This window comes from Talpa europaea (genome assembly GCF_964194135.1).
Source record: "Talpa europaea genome assembly, chromosome: 6".
NCBI lineage: Eukaryota > Metazoa > Chordata > Mammalia > Eulipotyphla > Talpidae > Talpa > Talpa europaea.
In genome coordinates, this window is record NC_140072.1 from 79,599,046 (window position 1) to 79,616,830 (window position 17,785).

The 17,785-nt window shown below is 36.8% G+C and overlaps 1 protein-coding gene across 1 annotated transcript in view; it reads left to right on the forward strand.

The window, feature by feature from the left end:
- The window catches only part of SETDB2 (SET domain bifurcated histone lysine methyltransferase 2), a gene marked incomplete at its 3' end in the record, with an annotated part of 57,419 nt that overhangs the window by 15,357 nt on the left and 24,277 nt on the right, over positions 1-17,785 (forward strand). The window contains exon 5 of the mRNA XM_084235716.1: positions 13,101-13,664. Within this exon, the coding sequence (XP_084091842.1) occupies positions 13,101-13,664 (564 nt within the window). The remainder of the gene's footprint in view (positions 1-13,100; positions 13,665-17,785) is intronic.

The following is a 17,785-nucleotide window of genomic DNA, read 5'->3' on the forward strand; positions in this document are numbered from 1 at the left end:
GATTCTTTTCCATCACAAGCTTTAAAAGCTATAAATTTTAGTAATTTAAAGATTAAAGATTCATCAGTCCAGTAATGTTATTTATTAATATTCCTAGGTAATCAAGTCTTTTAGTAAAATTTAACTTAAGATGTCTCTTATATATTATTACAGTACTGAATCTACCAAGTAGGTTACTTTGTTTAACTACAAAATTATTTTTCCTGGATTGTTTCTTTTTAAATAGAGTATTGAAAAGAGTTAAAAGTATTTCATTCAGTGTCAATTTGATTTGTTAAATGCACAGTAAATCTAAATTTGTATAAGGAAGTTTCTGAAAATAGGCAAACTTTTTCTAACCTTCTTTTAATCACTCACTTTATAGTAAAGATTCCCTCAGTTAACTGAATAAAAGGAAAACTGACAGTCTTTATTTTTAGTAGGTAATGCCTGTACTAATCATTTGATGTAAGAGTACATAGAATACATTTTAAATGTTCTGTCCCATCAGAAGCTTTAAAAGCTATAAATTTTAGTGTTTTACCTGGGATTAAAGATTCATAGTCCAGGAGTAGGTTATTTGTTAATATCCCTAGCTAAGGGAAATTTCTGAAAGTGTTTGTGGTTAGGATGGGAAACAGAATTTTTTTTAAAAAAACGCCCCCCAGAAAGAAAGTTCTTAAATTGATTGTCTTAATTGATTTTCTCTTTTAGGTACATATTACATTGACCCCCCCAAAAAAAAAATTGTAAATGTAAAATTTTTTTCTTTCTAAAAGAATTTACAAGAGTTGCACATAGATATTTTCACATTATTTATATTTACAAATATTATAAATGCTAATTCAGTTTGAGCCCAAAAGACTTATGAACTTATTTTAAAAGGCTCTCAGAGAAAGCTGAGTTCACACTTTTAAAATTATTAACCAATCATATCAGTAACTCAGAAAACATTTGTTTTTTAGAAATTTTGAACTGATAATATAACATAAAATTTGATTGCCTTTAAAACAAATTCAGTAATTTAAAATTGCTGAAATAACATTTTTCATAAAAATTACTGCCAAATAAATGACTTCATCTTATATTTAAATATTGTATTTTTCTTTAATTTTTTAAAACTTTTTTAAATTGAAGTGCCATTGATTTACATCACTATGTATTTTGGAAGTATAAGCTCTCCCACTTCACTACCATAGTCTATTGTGCTAGCTCCCCAAGAGTTCTCACCTCTCCCCTTCCTCCTCTGGATGCCTCAATTCTATGGTTGGCTTTCAAAGCTTGGTTTTAAAGTTTGTTTTTGTCTAACCCTTTGTTTTTTTCCTCTATATTTCACATATAAGTGACACCAACCAGTATTCATCATTCTAACTTTGGATTATTTTATTTAGCATAATCCCTACCAGCTCCATCCATTTTGCTGCAAATAACATACATTTATTTTTCTTGATCACTGAGGTATTCCATTTTGTATATATGCCACATCTTCTCATCTACTCATCTATTTGGGGGCACGTAGAATGTTTCCATAGCTTGGCCATTGTAAATAGTGCTGAAATAAACATGGAAGTACAGGTTTCCTTTCAAATGAGTGTTTTTATATTCTTTGGATAAATACCTAGAAGTGGAATTGCTGGCTTGTGTGATCAATCCATTTTTAATTTAATTCTGTAGGGATGGGACCAGTCTATATTCCTACCAACAATGTAAAGGGATTCCTTTTTCTCCACAGCCTTCCAGAACTTGTTGCTTCTGGTCTTTTTGATATGGGCCATTCTCATTGGTGTGAGTGGTATCTCATTGTGATTTTGATTTGCATTTCCCTTATGATAAACATTGAAGAATATTTCATATGCCTGTGGCCATTTGTATGTCTTTGGAGAAGTGCCTGTTTAGTTCCTCTGCTAATTGGGTTGGGTTGTTTTCTTTTTGTTAAGTTGTTTGAGCTCTTTGTAGATCTTTGCCATTAGCCCTTTGTCAGATGTATGGTGTGCAAATGTTTTCTCCTATTCAGTAGGATGTCTCTTTGTTTTAATTATGGTTTCTTTCACTGTGCAGAAGTTTTTTAGTTTGATGTAGTTCCAATTGTTTATGTTCTCTTTTGTTTTCCTTGCTGCTGGGGATGAATCCATAAAGACATCATTGAAGCTTATATTAGAGTGTTTTGTCTATGTTTTCTTCTGTGTATTTTATGATTTCAGGCCTTACATGCAAGTCTTTTATCCATTTAGAGTTGATTTTTGCGTATAGCATGACATAATAGCCTAGTTTTGTTCTTTTATATACAGAATATGGTATTTTAACCCTAATTGCAAAAGTTGGTTTTTCCTGTTAATCATCCCCTTTTGATTTAAAATTCATTATCCTAGCTTATCAAAATTCTCTTGAATTTTTAATCTCTTACCTGTTATTTTCTTTCCTTTGTAGCTTTTCATCGCATATGAATACATTAAATAAGCTTTCTAGTCTTTATTATAATCACTGAAAACAATATTGGATAGAACAGAACCAAAGACAAACCTGGCTACTCACCATTAGATACCTCTTTTCATTGTTCTTCAGGAAGTACTGTTAACTGTGTATTTACTTACTTCTACCATTGCCCCAATTACATTTCTCTCACAAGTTTGAGAAATCATGATTTGCTGCTATAGCATTCTGTATCATTATGCATTCTATGTGCATTCTATATCATTATGAAGCCTTATTAAAAACCTTATCCACAAGGAAAATTAGATTAATTTGTACTTTTCCCATCTAGACTATGTTGGAAATTCTGTTTTTAAAAATTTCCGTTTACAATGGAATGCAATTCATCTCTAATTCAACTGCTAAAATGTTACCGTTTTTAGCAGTATAGAAGGAGCTCAAGGAATTATGTGAGTAAAGCAAGTCAGAAATATACATAAAGATGTTGTATGTTTCCATATATGTAAGTAAAATAAGGAATCATAGCAAATGAATTGACAGAGCAAAATAATTATGAACTTATACACAATGAGGTTTCTGAGGTTAAGAGGGAGCATGAGGGAATAAGGGCCAAAAGAGTAAAAAAACTAAAAGCCACATACTTGGTTGGTCTAGAAATTGTTTGAGATCAATATATTAAATAAGCTTTCTAGTCTTTGTTATTGTCACTGAAAACAATATTGGATAGGACAGGACCAAAGAAAATCTGGCTGACTCACCATTATATACCTCTGTATTTCCTGTACTTTCTGGTATATTCCCTTTTTCCCTTTTTAAAAAAAATCAGGCAGCTTTTTCCCATTTCCTACATATTTCAGGTTTTTTCAAGACCATGAAATTTAATTTGTTTGGGCTTAAAAATCTCAAACTAGCTTTCTAACACCCCCTTTTTAACTACCACATACCTCAGTGTCTCCTTTTCATTTTTATATTATCTTTCCAGTTTGAGAGCAGTACAAAGGCAAATTATTTTTGAGCTCTTCTCCATTATCAGTTAGCCTTGAGATAACTTCTCTCATATGTTAAGACCAATATGTTACATTCATGATTGCTCTTTTCCTTTTGTACTTACTCTTTTTGAAAATTTGAGCTTCTCAGATAATTAAGTTGGTTTCTCTTACTGCTCTCTCATCTCATAGGATTACTTGTGATTGTATAATCAGAATTTCATTTCCTGAATTGCAATTCCTGTGCTGTATTTCTACTTAGAGACTTGGCCTATAAGATCATACCTAACTTTGAGTTGAACTTTCTAGATCTTTGTAGGTGAAGGAACATGTTTAATTAGGCTTAAGATTTTCCTTTTTTCTCAATTAAGAATTCTAAGACCACGTGTTGTTCTTGACCAGAACACAAATGCCCAAAGGAGACTGCTTTTAAATATGTACATACATAATCATATAGGAGTTCAGGAACATAAAATGTAACACAGCAGACTGTATAGGCACTAGAGTTGGAACTGGGAAGTCAGTACTTGAGGTCAGAGACCACATTACTTAGCTCTACTTCTCTCCATCTGTTATCAGTTGGTTTTTATGTTCTCATGGTTAAATACTACATAACCTAATATATCACCTCATTATATATATTTTTATATTTTATATAAATTCTTTAGTGAGATTATAAATAACCCAATATGAATACTTCAACCAGCAGCTTTGTGTATACTGAAATTCAAATGGCCATTTTTCAGAAGATGATTAAAGGAAAAGACTGCACAGAAAACAAATCTGTCTGTTATGCTGTTTAAATAAACATAGTATACATTGTTCTCTTTAAATGTTTACCTTCAGGGCCTCCCCGGTGGCGCAGCGGTTGAGCGCTGGGTTGCGAAGCTGCCCGCGGCCTCTGCAGTGCCGGTTCGATCCCTGGCTGCTCCCCGGCCACCGGAGCAGGGTCCCACATGGCGCGCAGACCTCTCCTGCCGCCCGCTGCTCCCCTCAGCAGTGTACTTCGGTCCTTCTGCCTGCTCTGCTCCCCGCTCTGGCTCTGGTGAATTCTCTCACCCTCCCGCGCTTCTGACTGTACCCAGTGCTTGTATAAATAAATAAATAAATACATAAATCTTTTAAAAAAAAAAAAATGTTTACCTTCAGATGTCATATAGAATAGAATGACTTTTACCTTGGATTTGCCAAAAGCTAGAAAATCACTTGGCAGTCTCTAAAACCATGTTCTGCCTTAAGTTCAAGATGTCTAATGACAAAACAGTTCCCAGACCACATACAAATTGTTCTCAGCACCTACCCCAAAACTGGCTAATATATACAGACAACACCAGATAAAATACTTACCTGCTTATAATCATATTTACCTACTTATCCTTTGTTTACCTCAAACATTTTTATTATTTTTTTTTTGAGAACCAGTAACTTGGTTTACAGCACTATGCATAGAATAGGCTTTCTTTTGTTTTATTTCAGTAAAGACAGATAAATCTTTCTCCCCCATAAAATGGGATTGAAATTAGCCTACTTTACCTGAGACTTGTAGTAAGTTACTTTTCTTTTGCATGGCTTTGTGCTTCTTGTTTACTAGTCTTAAATATGCCAACTTTATGTTGCCCAGTAACATCAGCCTTACACCTCTTAATTTTTATTAAATTAATGACCAGAAGAATACTTAACTTTCTTGAAATCCTGAATTACAAAATACAGATTTACTGGCATGTTTTCTGTCAGATTTATTCTTCAGTAGTTCTAATTGTATGTTATTCTAGCAATGAGTAATTTGGAGCTTTTAACTACACATAAGAAAGTTATTTTAAAGTATATTGTAAACTGTAAACTACTATACAAACTTTAGTTATTACTTAAGAACTAAGGATAGGGCCTCCCCGGTGGCACAGCAATTGAGCACTGGGTTGTGAAGCTGCCCGCAGCCTATGCTGCGCGGGTTCGATCCCCGCCTGTTCCCCGGCCACTGGAGGAGGGTCCCGCATGGCACGCAGACCTCTCCTGCCGCCCGCTGCTCCCCTCAGCAGTGTACTTTGGTCCTTCTGCCTGCTCTGCTTCCTGCGCTGGTAAATTCTCTCACCCTCCCGCCCTTCTGACTGTACCCAGTGCTTGTATGTATAAACAAACAAGCAAACAAATAAATAAATAAACCTTTAAAAAAAAAAAAAACAAAAAGACCTAAGGATAACCCAGATACTTACCTATCTGAGTTAATCCCTTCATATTTGGAGAGCTTTGTGAGTCACAAATTAGTATTTCATATTCACCTTCCCCAAGAAAAACAAAACTGGAACCAAAAAAGATCATAGTTGAAGTAGGACAAATCAATAATGATATTTGGAAAAAAGGATGCCATAGAAACCAATCTGAAGCAAAACTTATTTAATTAAATCAAGTCAAAAAAACCAACATGTTGGTATAAGAATTGATAGTTACATCAAGAACCAGAATGAGCCCAAAAAATAGAACTTGTTAATGTCTGTTTAAGAACATTGAAGATGATTAAGTTAGTGGTCAAAACTGCAAAAGAAGGACTCTTTATTGAGCAAATGACTCTGAAGTTTACTGAATAAGAAGTTTACTGAATAAGAAGTTTTTCATTGAGAAAATTTAAGCTACGTTTTTGTGGTATATCAGAATTGATTCAAGATGAAATTGGACTTCTAAACCATAGAAAAATTAATTACAAAATTAGAACCCTGGGGAAAAAATAGAAAATAATAATGATTACTTGTCTTTCCATTTATTATGTCTATTGAAAAAATTATTTACACTTTTTTTCTAAGTACTTCATTTTCTACCTAGAATGTAATTCCTTGAGATCATAGAACTCTCATCATTGTTACCATAGCACCTGGGCAATATAGCAGGCACTCAAGAAATCTTTGATGGAAGAAATCTTTGATGAATGAATGAAGGAACCAACAAACCCCCAGTGGGAAAATGGATGAGGCATATAAATAGAGAGTTCATCAAAGGAAAAAAAAAGACCTGTAGACATAAAATTATGCTTAAGCTCCCTATAATGTAGAGAAAAACAAATTTAAGAGATAATAAAATACTTTTTGTTTCATCTATCAAATAAATTAAAAATTTATAAATAAGATTCTGCTAGAACAACATTCATAGATACTTGTGCATATAAAATTGGTCTATCATTTTTGGAAAGCTTGATTAAAATGTGTGTACCTCCTAGCAACATAATTGCGATCTCTAAAAGTCATTTCTCATTAAATTAGTCCCTTAGACTTGTGACTATGCAAAATAACTATCAAATACAAGGAGCAAGTTTCACAGAACTCAAAGGAGCCAAAAATGGCACATTGGTGAACATCAAAAGAAATCACTGTGATTGATTTAACTATTAAATATATTAAGAAAAAAAAGTGGGTTCATAATACCACTTAAAAGTCAGTCACTATGGTGACAGTGACTTGGTGGTGGAAATTTTATGGGGATTATATCAGAGAGGAGAAATAAAACATTGTACAAAAATGAACAACATTGTAAAAATATATATATATAGAAATAAGTATATTTTTAAAAATCTGTCATGTTGGTAGTTGCTAGATTACAGCACAGCATTCTGGATACTAGTAGATAAAGGAAAATCAAGCATTTATCTTGCTGTTACTGTACTATTTCAGAATAGCCTAAGAATTGGTGAGAGAATTACTTTTTTTTTTTTTTAAAGGGAGACAGTAGCTCAACTCCCCTTGATCCTTTTTTTTTTTTTAAGATTTATTTTTATTTATTTATACAAGCACTGGGTACTGCCAGAAGCACGGGAGGATGAGAGAATTCACCAGAGTCATTGCAGGGAGCAGAGCAGGCAGAAAGACCGAGGTACACTGCTGAGGGGAGCAGCGGGCGGCAGGAGAGGTCTGCGGGCCATGTGGGACCCTCCTCCGGGGGCCGGGGAGCAGCCGGGGATCAAACCGGCGCTGCAGAGGCTGCGGGCAGCTTCGCAACCCAGTGCTCAACCGCTGAGCCACTGGGGAGGCCCGAGAGAATTACTTTTTAAAAGAATTCTAGACAGAAAATGCAGTAGAAATGATAGAATCAAAAGATGGTTATTTTTGCATTTCCATCAAAGAATCAGAAATGGTATTCTTGTGAAATGCAATAAAACATAGCAATTACTATAAAAACTTCTAAACTTTTCAAGTTTTTTATTTACTGCGAATTGGTAGCAAACCATTGGGGATTGGCACCACTACAATTTGAATATTGTCCTAGACAATAATCATGAGTGCATGCCAAAACTGTTAAGTGAAAGATGCATGAGGAGATTTAAATGGATGGATTTGACTGAACACACCCAAACCCACTTATAGCATCACTGTAAATGAACAGTCAAACATTGTGTGTCTCCTTATGTGATGTAGTAGAATATTCATAGCATCAGCTATGAATTCCCACCACAAGCCAACAGTCAAATTTCCATTTAATCAAGTTTCTAGAAAATACTGATGGTTTATGGGGGGATGCAAGGGATAGAGGAATAAGTTAAGCAACAGTATCATAAGGAAGGCTTCTGCCAAATTCAGGAATGTGGGAAATGCCATAACGATAAATGACACAATTTATTCAACTTCAACAAATAAATACCATAAAGTGAGGAGGGAGGGGGTACTGCTACAATGTTTAAAGAGACATTAAAGACATCCGAGTCAAATACAATATGTGGGATTTGAATTCTGATTCAAATAAATTTTCAAGTCAGGGAAATGTAAAGGTGAGTCAATGAGAGTATATTTTTAAAAGTCCATGTTCAAGTAGATGTAATGTCTGGAATTTGCTTTAAAATATTTTAGGGTGAGCAAGGCCATGAGAGGAGAATAGATGAAACAAATAGGCAAATGTTTGGGCCTCCCTGGTGGCATAAGAGGTTGAGATGCAACACTATGAAATTATCCACAGCCACTGCAACAAGAGTTGTATCCTGACCAGGGAGATGACCCACATGTCCCAGCAGACCTCTCCTGACTTGCCTGCTATTCCCCTCATCAGTGTATTTCAGTAAATCCACCTGTTCTATTCCCCACTCTGTCTCTGGTGAATCCTCTCTCACACACACACACCCCCTATCTCTGTTCTGTACCACAGTTTTTGTAAGCATAAATTAATTTTTTTTAAAAAAAACCAAATAGGCAAATGTTTAATTACTAAAGTTTGGTGTGACAAGTGTCAGAGATAAACATAGCCAAACATTAGGTGGTGAAAACACTTGTTTAGTAACTACTGATAGCAGAAGAAATTGCTGAGCTCCTCCTGAATTGTGATAAGGGGACAGGCATTTTAGATTGAGGACGTAGGGAAGGAGGAATAGAAGGGGCCCAAGTGAAAAATTGCAGAGTTGAATTGAATGACCATGAGGCCACCTCTGTGTGCTGTTAGCAATTACTGAAGTTAGGATTCTGATCTCCAGCGTACACTGAAGGACAGAGGCTCTATCCTTCCTGGTAATTACCTTTCAAAGGAATGACTTTCAGATACTTGGAGAAAGATACTCCTCATTTGTAGGAGAAACATGTATATCTCAGAGGGACTGAGGAAATATTGACGCTATAAGCATTTTTTACTAAATACTGTAAGAAAGGATGGTCAGAGGATCATCTTTAGGTGCTGGCAAGAAGAAACAGTAAATTGTCCTGGAAGCCTTCAACTTTATTTTTTTTATTTCTTAATTTTTGATGTCTTCTAGTCTAATTTATTAGCACATGGGTCATTCTAGCCTTTCCCCTTTGCATATGTATATAAACCCCCCCCATTGAGAAACCAGGCTGCCGCCATCCATATTCCCATTTACTTATTCAATTCCAGGATACATGTATAGGAATATTAAAATTTTAACTCCATGGAAAACTTTTATGTACTAGAACATACATAATATACATAGTACATGTGTGCAGTTCCATTATCTGTATTCTTATAGTTCACACTTATTTCCAAAATAAGATAGGTAGCATCTTCCCAGTACCTCTTCAGTGAGGTTGTTCATGTATTTGGGTTGTTTTTGTTGTTGTTTTTTTTTTAATTTTTATTTTATATATTTTTTACATCATTTTTCATTTTTTGTACAATGTATGCATTTTCATCTTGGTTATCACCCCCATAATAGGCAAGGCAGCCTTCAACTTTATTTTTATTTATTTATTTATTTATTAAAAATTTATTTATTTTTTTATACAAGCACTAGGTACAGTCAGAAGCACAGGAGGGTGAGAGAATTCACCAGAGCCAGAGTGGGTAGCAGAACAGGCAGACTGATGAAACACACTGCTGAGGGGAGCAGCGGGCACGGCAAGAGAGGTCTGTGCGCCATGTGGGACCCTCGCCAGCTGGCCGGGGATCGAACCGGCGCTGCAGAGGCTGCAGGCAGCTTCGCAGCCCAGCGCTCAACCGCTGCGCCACCGGGGAGGCCCCAGCCTTCAACTTTAATAGGCACTTTATTGGGGAACTGGGCTCATCATAGAGATACCACCTTATGCCTTGGTTATCAATGCAGAAGTTTGGAAAGGCTCATTAGGTGCCTTTCTTACAGTTCTCACAAATACATAGGGACCCAATAGATCAGTCTTTTTTTATGAGAGAAATACATTCATGTATATTTAAATGTTTTATTAATAAAGTTAGCTTTTAATGTATATTTCTGTTGACCTAGTAATTCCTTTTTTTAAATTTTTAATCTTAAAATAAAACACATTTGCAAGACTTTAGTCATTTATAAACTCCAAATTGTTAGCAAAGGTTTTAAAGTACTACAGCTTGTCTTAGAAGGTTTCCCCATCATTAAAATTTCTTGTAGCCACTTTCAGGGACCTTAATGACTACAGCGTATTTAAGGCTTGTAATATGGCTGTGCTATTGCCAGTTTTTTCTGAATTTCTGCAAACGCATCCAGGTAGGTAGATTTACCAACTGGCTTAATTCCTCTTAAAACAATGTATCATAAGGTAGTAATCAAGAATTTGGTTAAGAATTTATGTAGAGGGGCCTCCCCTGGTGGCGCAGGCGGTTGAGCGCAGCACTGTGAAGCTGTCCACAGCCTCTGCAGCGTGGGTTCGGTCCTGGCCAGCCGGCGAGGGTCCCACGTGGCGCAGCAGACCTCTCCTGTCTCACTCGCTGCTCCCCTCAGCAGTGTATTTCGTCAGTCTACCTGTTCTCTTCCCCGCTTTGTCTCTGCTGCGTCCTCTCACCCTCATGCGCATCTGGCCTGTACCCCGGTTCTTGTATAAATAAATAAACCCTAAAAAAAAAAATTTATGGAGAGGATGTTCAAACAGAAATATTGGAAACATGTCTCCAACATTAAAAGATTTGTAAATAAGTTATAACACTAAATTATAGTATTAGATTGTCAGAAATCCAAAAGTATCAAAAGCTGTTGATGGAGGAGGCTCTGTAAAAGTAGGCTTTCTCATAAATTGCTGGAGGGGCTAGCCCCATGGATAGCAATTTGTCAAATTAAGTAAGACCTTGTACTTTTGTTTCTGGGAGTATTTTTTTTTTTTTAAAGATTTATTTATAAGTAAATAAATAAATCTTTATTTATTTATTTATTTATACAAGCACTGGGCACAGTCAGAAGCACGGGAGGGTGAGAGAATTCACTGAGCCAGAGATGGGAGCAGAGCAGGCAGAAGGACCAAAGTACACTGCTGAGGGGAGCAGCAGGCGGCAGGAGAGGTCTGCATGCCATGCGGGACCCCCCTCCTGTAGCCGGGGATCAAACTGGCGCTGCAGAGGCCGCGGGCAGCCTCTCAACCCAGCGCTCAACCGCTGCACCACCAGGGAGGCCCTCTGGGAGTATTTTCTACAGGAACATCTTTTCATGTATAAAGTTGTTAGGTACAAGATTATTCATTACATCCTGAGTTGTAAGTGCAAGAGATTGGAAACAGTAGAGAACTTAGGTAAACTGGATATTATGGGAGATTCACTATATAGCTGGAGAACAGGAACATTGTATCTGTGCATTCTGTATAGTAGCAGCTAGCTACCTGTACCTTTAAATCTGAATTAACTGACATTAAATAAAATGTAAAACTTAGTTCTTTGGTTTTTCTAGCCACATTCAAAAATGAATTGAGACTACCTACTTGGACAGTACAGACAGAACGTTTCCATGAACAAAGTTGTATCGGACAGTGCTTTGTGTAGTGTGTATAAAAATTATATTTAAGATGCTAGGTGAATTGCATTTATAGAAAAAAAGTTTAGTTGGTACAGCTGTTGAAGAGAAATAGCATAAAAGATTCTTGAATTAGTTTTTAACTAGCCTTTACTGTTTTTTTGTTTTTTTAAAGATTTATTTTTTATTTATTTATACAAGCACTGGGTACAGTCAGAAGTGTGGAGGGTGAGAGAACTCACCAGAGCCAGAGCGGGGAGCAGAGCAGGCAGAAGGACCGAAGTACACTGCTGAGGGGAGCAGCGGGCGGCAGGAGGGGTCTGCTCGCCATGTGGGACCCTCCTCCGGTGGCCGGGGAGCAGCCGGGGATCGAACCGATGCCGCAGGGGCTGTGGGCAGCTTCGCAACCCAGTGCTCAACCGCTGCGTCACCAGGGAGCAGCCGGGGAGCAGCCGGGGAGCAAACCGATGCCACAGGGGCTGAGGGCAGCTTCGCAACCCAGTGCTCAACTGCTGCGCCACCAGGGAGGCCCAAGCCTTTACTGTTTTTTGCAGGCAAGAAGCTTGAGCCAAGCATGCCTGAAATGTAACCTTCCTTAACTCATTATTGAGTGCATGGGCTAAATTTGCTGGGTGCTATAGCACAAAGTTATAGCAGTAATCAGAGTTTTTAAAAAATTCTGAACTTAGGTAGTGATAAATAAAAAGACATTTTATGTTTGTCCTTTTCCCCGGTACTTAGCTTCGAAAACCCTTGGAATCTCCTGAGCAATGAGTGTCTTTCATGTACTAATGAAGTGATACTTGGTAAGGACTACCAGTTTAGCTTCAGGAAGGGACTGGTTGCTTGATGACAAATTCAAAACTTATAATCCTATCTTCCCCACTTCCAGAGAGGGGAGAAGGGTTGGAGATTGAGATAATCATCAGCGGTCAATGATTGAAGAGAGAAAGAGAGAGAGAGAGAGAGAGAGAGAAAGAAATGAAACCTCCATAAAACCTCTCTAAACAATTTCCCAGGGCTTCCTGGTTGGTAAACACTTTGAGGTATTACGAGGAGGATGTTTATGGACAGGGCATGGAGACTTGCCTTATATATCTCTTCCATTTGGCTGTTCCTCAGTTCTTTTATTATAATCTGGCAATATTATTTAAAGTGCTTTCCTAAGTTCTATGGCTCATTTTAGAAATTTATCACACCGAGGATCCTCCAGGTCAGTCAGAAGTATGGGTGGCACTTGTATTTGGCATCTGAAGTGAGGATCTTATGGGACTGGGTCCTTTCATTTGTGGAATCTGTCACTGATTCCAGGTTTACGGTGTCAGAATTCAACTGTTTTGGACATTGAATTGAAGAAATGATGTCGAGATGGGGAAATAAACATGATATAACCCTTATGGTTGCAGTACATAATGAAATGTTTATTTCAGAGTCTGGTATATTTTAGTGTTGTCTAAGAAGATAATCAGAACTAATTAACACCTTAATGTGCAGTGTTTTTGTTTAAAAAGGAAATTTTACTGTGTTTGAGATACTAATAAATAATTAATTTTAAACAGATCTACAAAAAATAAGGGAACCTCCCATTTGGAAAATAAAGTTGCAGACTTTAGAGACAAAGAATCACCTTTGAGTTTGTGTTACCAAAATCATGATTGCTCTTGTGCCTGTCTGATGAAAATGCCATCAATCTTCAGCGGAGAAAACCCTCTGCAGCTACCAATCAAATGCCACTTCCAAAGAAGACATGCAAAGACAAACTCTCATTCTTCAGCACTCCACGTGAGTTATAAAGCCCCTTGTGGAAGGAGTCTACGAAACATGGAGGAAGTTTTTCGTTACCTGCTTGAGACAGAGTGTAACTTTTTGTTTACAGATAACTTTTCTTTCAATACCTATGTTCAGTTGACTCGGAATTACCCAAAGAAAGAAGAAGTTGTTTCTGATGTGGATATTAGCAATGGAGTGGAATCAGTGCCTATTTCTTTCTGTAATGAAATTGACAATAGAAAACTTCCACAGTTTAAGTACAGAAAGACGATGTGGCCACGAGCATATTATCTAAACAACTTTTCCAACATGTTTACTGATTCATGTGACTGTTCTGAGGGCTGCGTAGACATGTGAGTAGAAAAACATGGCATTTCAAAAAATCCTCTGAATGTAAGGGCACTTGTCAAGAAGTCCTTGTATTAATTTGTTTAAAACCTGTTCACTAAGTACCTAAAATGGAAAGATATACCCTCGCACTAACAGTAGAAAACTCTGCCAAAAATTGTAGTAATTTGAAAATTGTTTCTTCCAAAGATAGTATTTTTTTGATGTAGTACCATAAGCATATGTCATTATAGCTAATGCTATGAAATAGTACTAGACACTATGACAAGTGTTTTATGTACATTTTCTTGTTTGATCTTCTTGAAATCCCATGAGACAGGTAGTAATATTTCCTTGTTACAAGTGAGGAAGTCAAGAAGCCAATTAAATCTTTGAAAACTGTTTTAAGGGTGTATAATGTTTGTACATGTATTTGTATGTATGCATATAGAGAGTTGCATTGGATTATATATACATTTAATGTAAATTTGGCTATTTGGTCTAGGCAAAAGAAAATGAGTGAGACAAGGAGACATAGTTTTATAACTTATAATTCATTTTTGCCATCTTGTCAGCTGGAGTATAAGGTGATATGCATACATTTGCTGCTTCCTCAATTTGGCTCAGTCCTTTAGGCCTTTGAAAGAAGAAACTTCTCACTTAATTTTTATGTTTAAAAATTAAGTTTGGTTTTCTTAAATATTGCCTCTAAATATAATCCAGCTACATCTGACCAAGCCTAGTCTCTTTCAATATTGGAGAAAAGAAAAAAAAAAAAAAAAACCAGTTGTTGGATAAAATTTTATGTTATGACCAGTTTATAGAATTTTTTTATTTTTTATTTATTTTTTTTTTGGTGGGACCCTTGCCGGTGGCTGGGGATTGAACTGGCACTGCGGAGGCTGTGGGCAGCCTAGCAACCCAGCGCTCAACCACTGTGCCACCAGGGGAGGCCCTATAGAATTTTTTAAAGAGTAATTTTGACTACATGTTATTTTTGCCTTCAGACTATAGAAACTAATATTCATATAACATGTATCACTAGTACACATACTTTTCATCTATTGGGGAAAAATTACAATAGAAATTTAAAAAGTAAGCAAAGGGTTTCAAACCTACTGAGATCTGGAAATGGACTATCTCCAGGTAGTCTACTCCTTACAGAATAGAAATTAAGCATGAATGGAAAAGAGTGGACACTGAGCAATCCAGGGGACTAGAAACAGGGACGTGCACAAGACTTATCAGGATCTGGAATTGTATTAGCAATAGGCAGGTTTAGTGCTGTGAAAACCATAGGTGAGAACTAGAGTAATGGGGAAAGCAGCTAACAGGGAAGTACATAGGCATAAACCCCATATAGTGGTATGATTTTACACAGACTGAGGATAATGAGGCAGTATAAGTCCCAACAAATGGGAAAATTTGCCACTGAAGAATCAGAAGTAAATGTAGAATCTGATTGAAAGGACTTTATGTATGTTTTAAATGTCCAAAGAGATAAAAATATTAGCATTCATGAAATAGGAAAAGATGAATTATTAAAAAGGAAAAAAAGGCCCATATGAAAGAAATATTAGGAAATATAGGAAGTAAAACAAAGGGTCATTTATGGTGTGAAAACACACTTGTAAAGGTGAATCTATAACTCCTAAAATACAATGATGTAAACCAAGTAATAGGGTGGAAAATAGGGTCATAGAAATAAAAAAAAAGTATATTAATTGGTGGGCTTGGTGTAGCTAGAAGAAAGAATTGCAAGGTAAAACTAAAGAAATCTCCCAGAATGCAAAGAGATACCGATATGGGAAAAATAGTTTGCAGATTAAAAAATATGGAGGATGGGGGCCTCCCTGGTGGCACAAGGGGTTAAACATCAGCACTATGAAGCAATCCACAGCAACTGCAGCACAAGTTCAATCCCTAGCCAGGAAGATGATCCACATGGCTCAGAAGATCTCTCCTGTCTCTCCCACTGCTCCCCTCAGCAGTGTATTTCAGTCAGTCCACCTGTTCTATTCCTCACTCTCTCTCTGGTGAATGCTCTAACCCCCCCCACCACCACCACCACCTCTGGCCTATACCCCAGCTCTTAGATGCATAAATAAATAAATAAATCTTTTTTAAAAATGTGGAGGATAAAATGAGAAATTCCCACATACAACTGAGAAGAAAAGGGTAACAGTCAAGAATTTTTCAGAATTGAAGAAAAACAGGAGTCCTCACAGTGAAAAAGTTTACTATGTACTAAGAAGGGAAAATAGATAACTTGTATATCTAATTATATCACGATGCAACTTAAAATATATAAAAAGTAAATCTTCAATGGTATTAAAAAAAAGAAAAGCTAGACCTGACAATCCACTTTTTATTAGAAATAACTAGAATTCTCTACCAAGCCAGATAGTCATTTGGCAGAGTGAGGGAGGGGCTGTTCAACCAATTACACAGCCATTGAAGACACGTATACCCATTTCCCAGGAATAGTGCTTTTAAGCTCATCTGGGGCATTTTCCAAAGTACAGGTTCTAGCGGGATATAACGCCTTAAGGCATGATAGCAAGCATTTTTTTAAATTAAGGTATAGAAATTATCCAAGTGCATCAAACATGATAAGAGTAAAGTTTCATGCCACTGTTTCATCTTATATGAGAAACACACATATATAAATACATATGCCTGTACAGGCACACCTTGGATACTGTGGGTTCAGACCACAATAAAACAAGTCACACAGTTTTGTTTTGTTTTTTTCCCCAATGCATATAAAGGTTATGTTTATACCATATTTTGGTCTGTTAAGTGTATAATAGTATTATGTTTAAGAAATCAATATACATAATTTACCAAGTACTTTGATACTTAAAAAAATGATAATCATCATCTGAGCATTGAGTGAGGTTAATCTTTTTTTTTAATTAATTTTTCAAAAATTTTTTTACATCATTGTTATTTTTAAACAATATTTGTTTCCCCCCACTCCCTCAGGTGTAGTCCCCATAGAGTTTCCTTCACCAGTACACCTGTGCACCATCACCTCAATTCCCTGTGCTCCTCCCTCCCTCCCTCTGATCCCTGTCCCACCTCCTCCCCTGCAGTATGTCTCTGATTTATAATTGTCTGTTTTTGCTTTGCTGTGTTTTGTATTGTTACTATTTTTTTACACTGATGTCTTATTTGGTTCCCCTATATTCCTGCTATCACTGAAACCATCCGATATTTTTCTTTTTCCTTCTGGCTTATTTCACTGAGCTACATCCATGTTGCTGCGAAAGGCATGATTTTATCATTTGATTGCACAATAATATTCCATTGTGTATATATACCACATCTTCTTGATACAGTCATCTATTTTTAGGCATTTGGGTTGTTTCCAGGTTTTACCTATTGTAAATAGTGCTGCAATGAACATAGGTGTACAGGTGGTCTTTTGAATGAGTGTTTTTGTGACCTTTGGGTAGATCCCTAGGAGTGGAATTTCTGGTCATTTTTAATAGTCTGAGGAACCTCCAGACAGCTTTCCATAGTGGTTGGGCCAGTTTGCACTCCCACCAGCAATGTAGGAGAGTTCCTTTTTCACCACATCCTCGCCAACATTTGTTGTTGCTCGTTTTTTTGATATGTGCCATTCTTTCTGGTATAAGGTGGGGGCCTCCCTGGTGGCACAAGGGCTTAAGCATCAGCACTATGAAGCAATCCACAGCTACTGCAGCACAAGTTCAATCCCCGGCCAGGAAGGTGACCCACATTGCTCAGCAGATCTCTCCTGTCTCTCCCACTGCTCCCCTCAGCAGTGTATTTCAGTCATTCCACCTGTTCTATTCCTCACTCTCTCTCTGGTGAATCCTCTAACACCTCCCCCCCCCAGGTGGTTTTGATTTGCATTTCCCTGATAAGGGATGTTGAACATTGTTTAGTATGCCTGTTGGCCATTTGCATTTTCTCTTTGGAGAAAGGTCTTTTAAGTTCTTTCCATTTCTTGACTGGATTGTTTTATTTTGTTTTTGTTGAGCCCTCTGTGAGTTCTTTGTGTATCTTTGTGATCAGTCCCTTATCAGTTGAATGGAGTGCAAAGATTTTTTTCCTAATCAGTGGCTTATCTCTCTGTTTTGGTTAATGTCTGTTTTGCTGTACAGAAGCTTTTCAG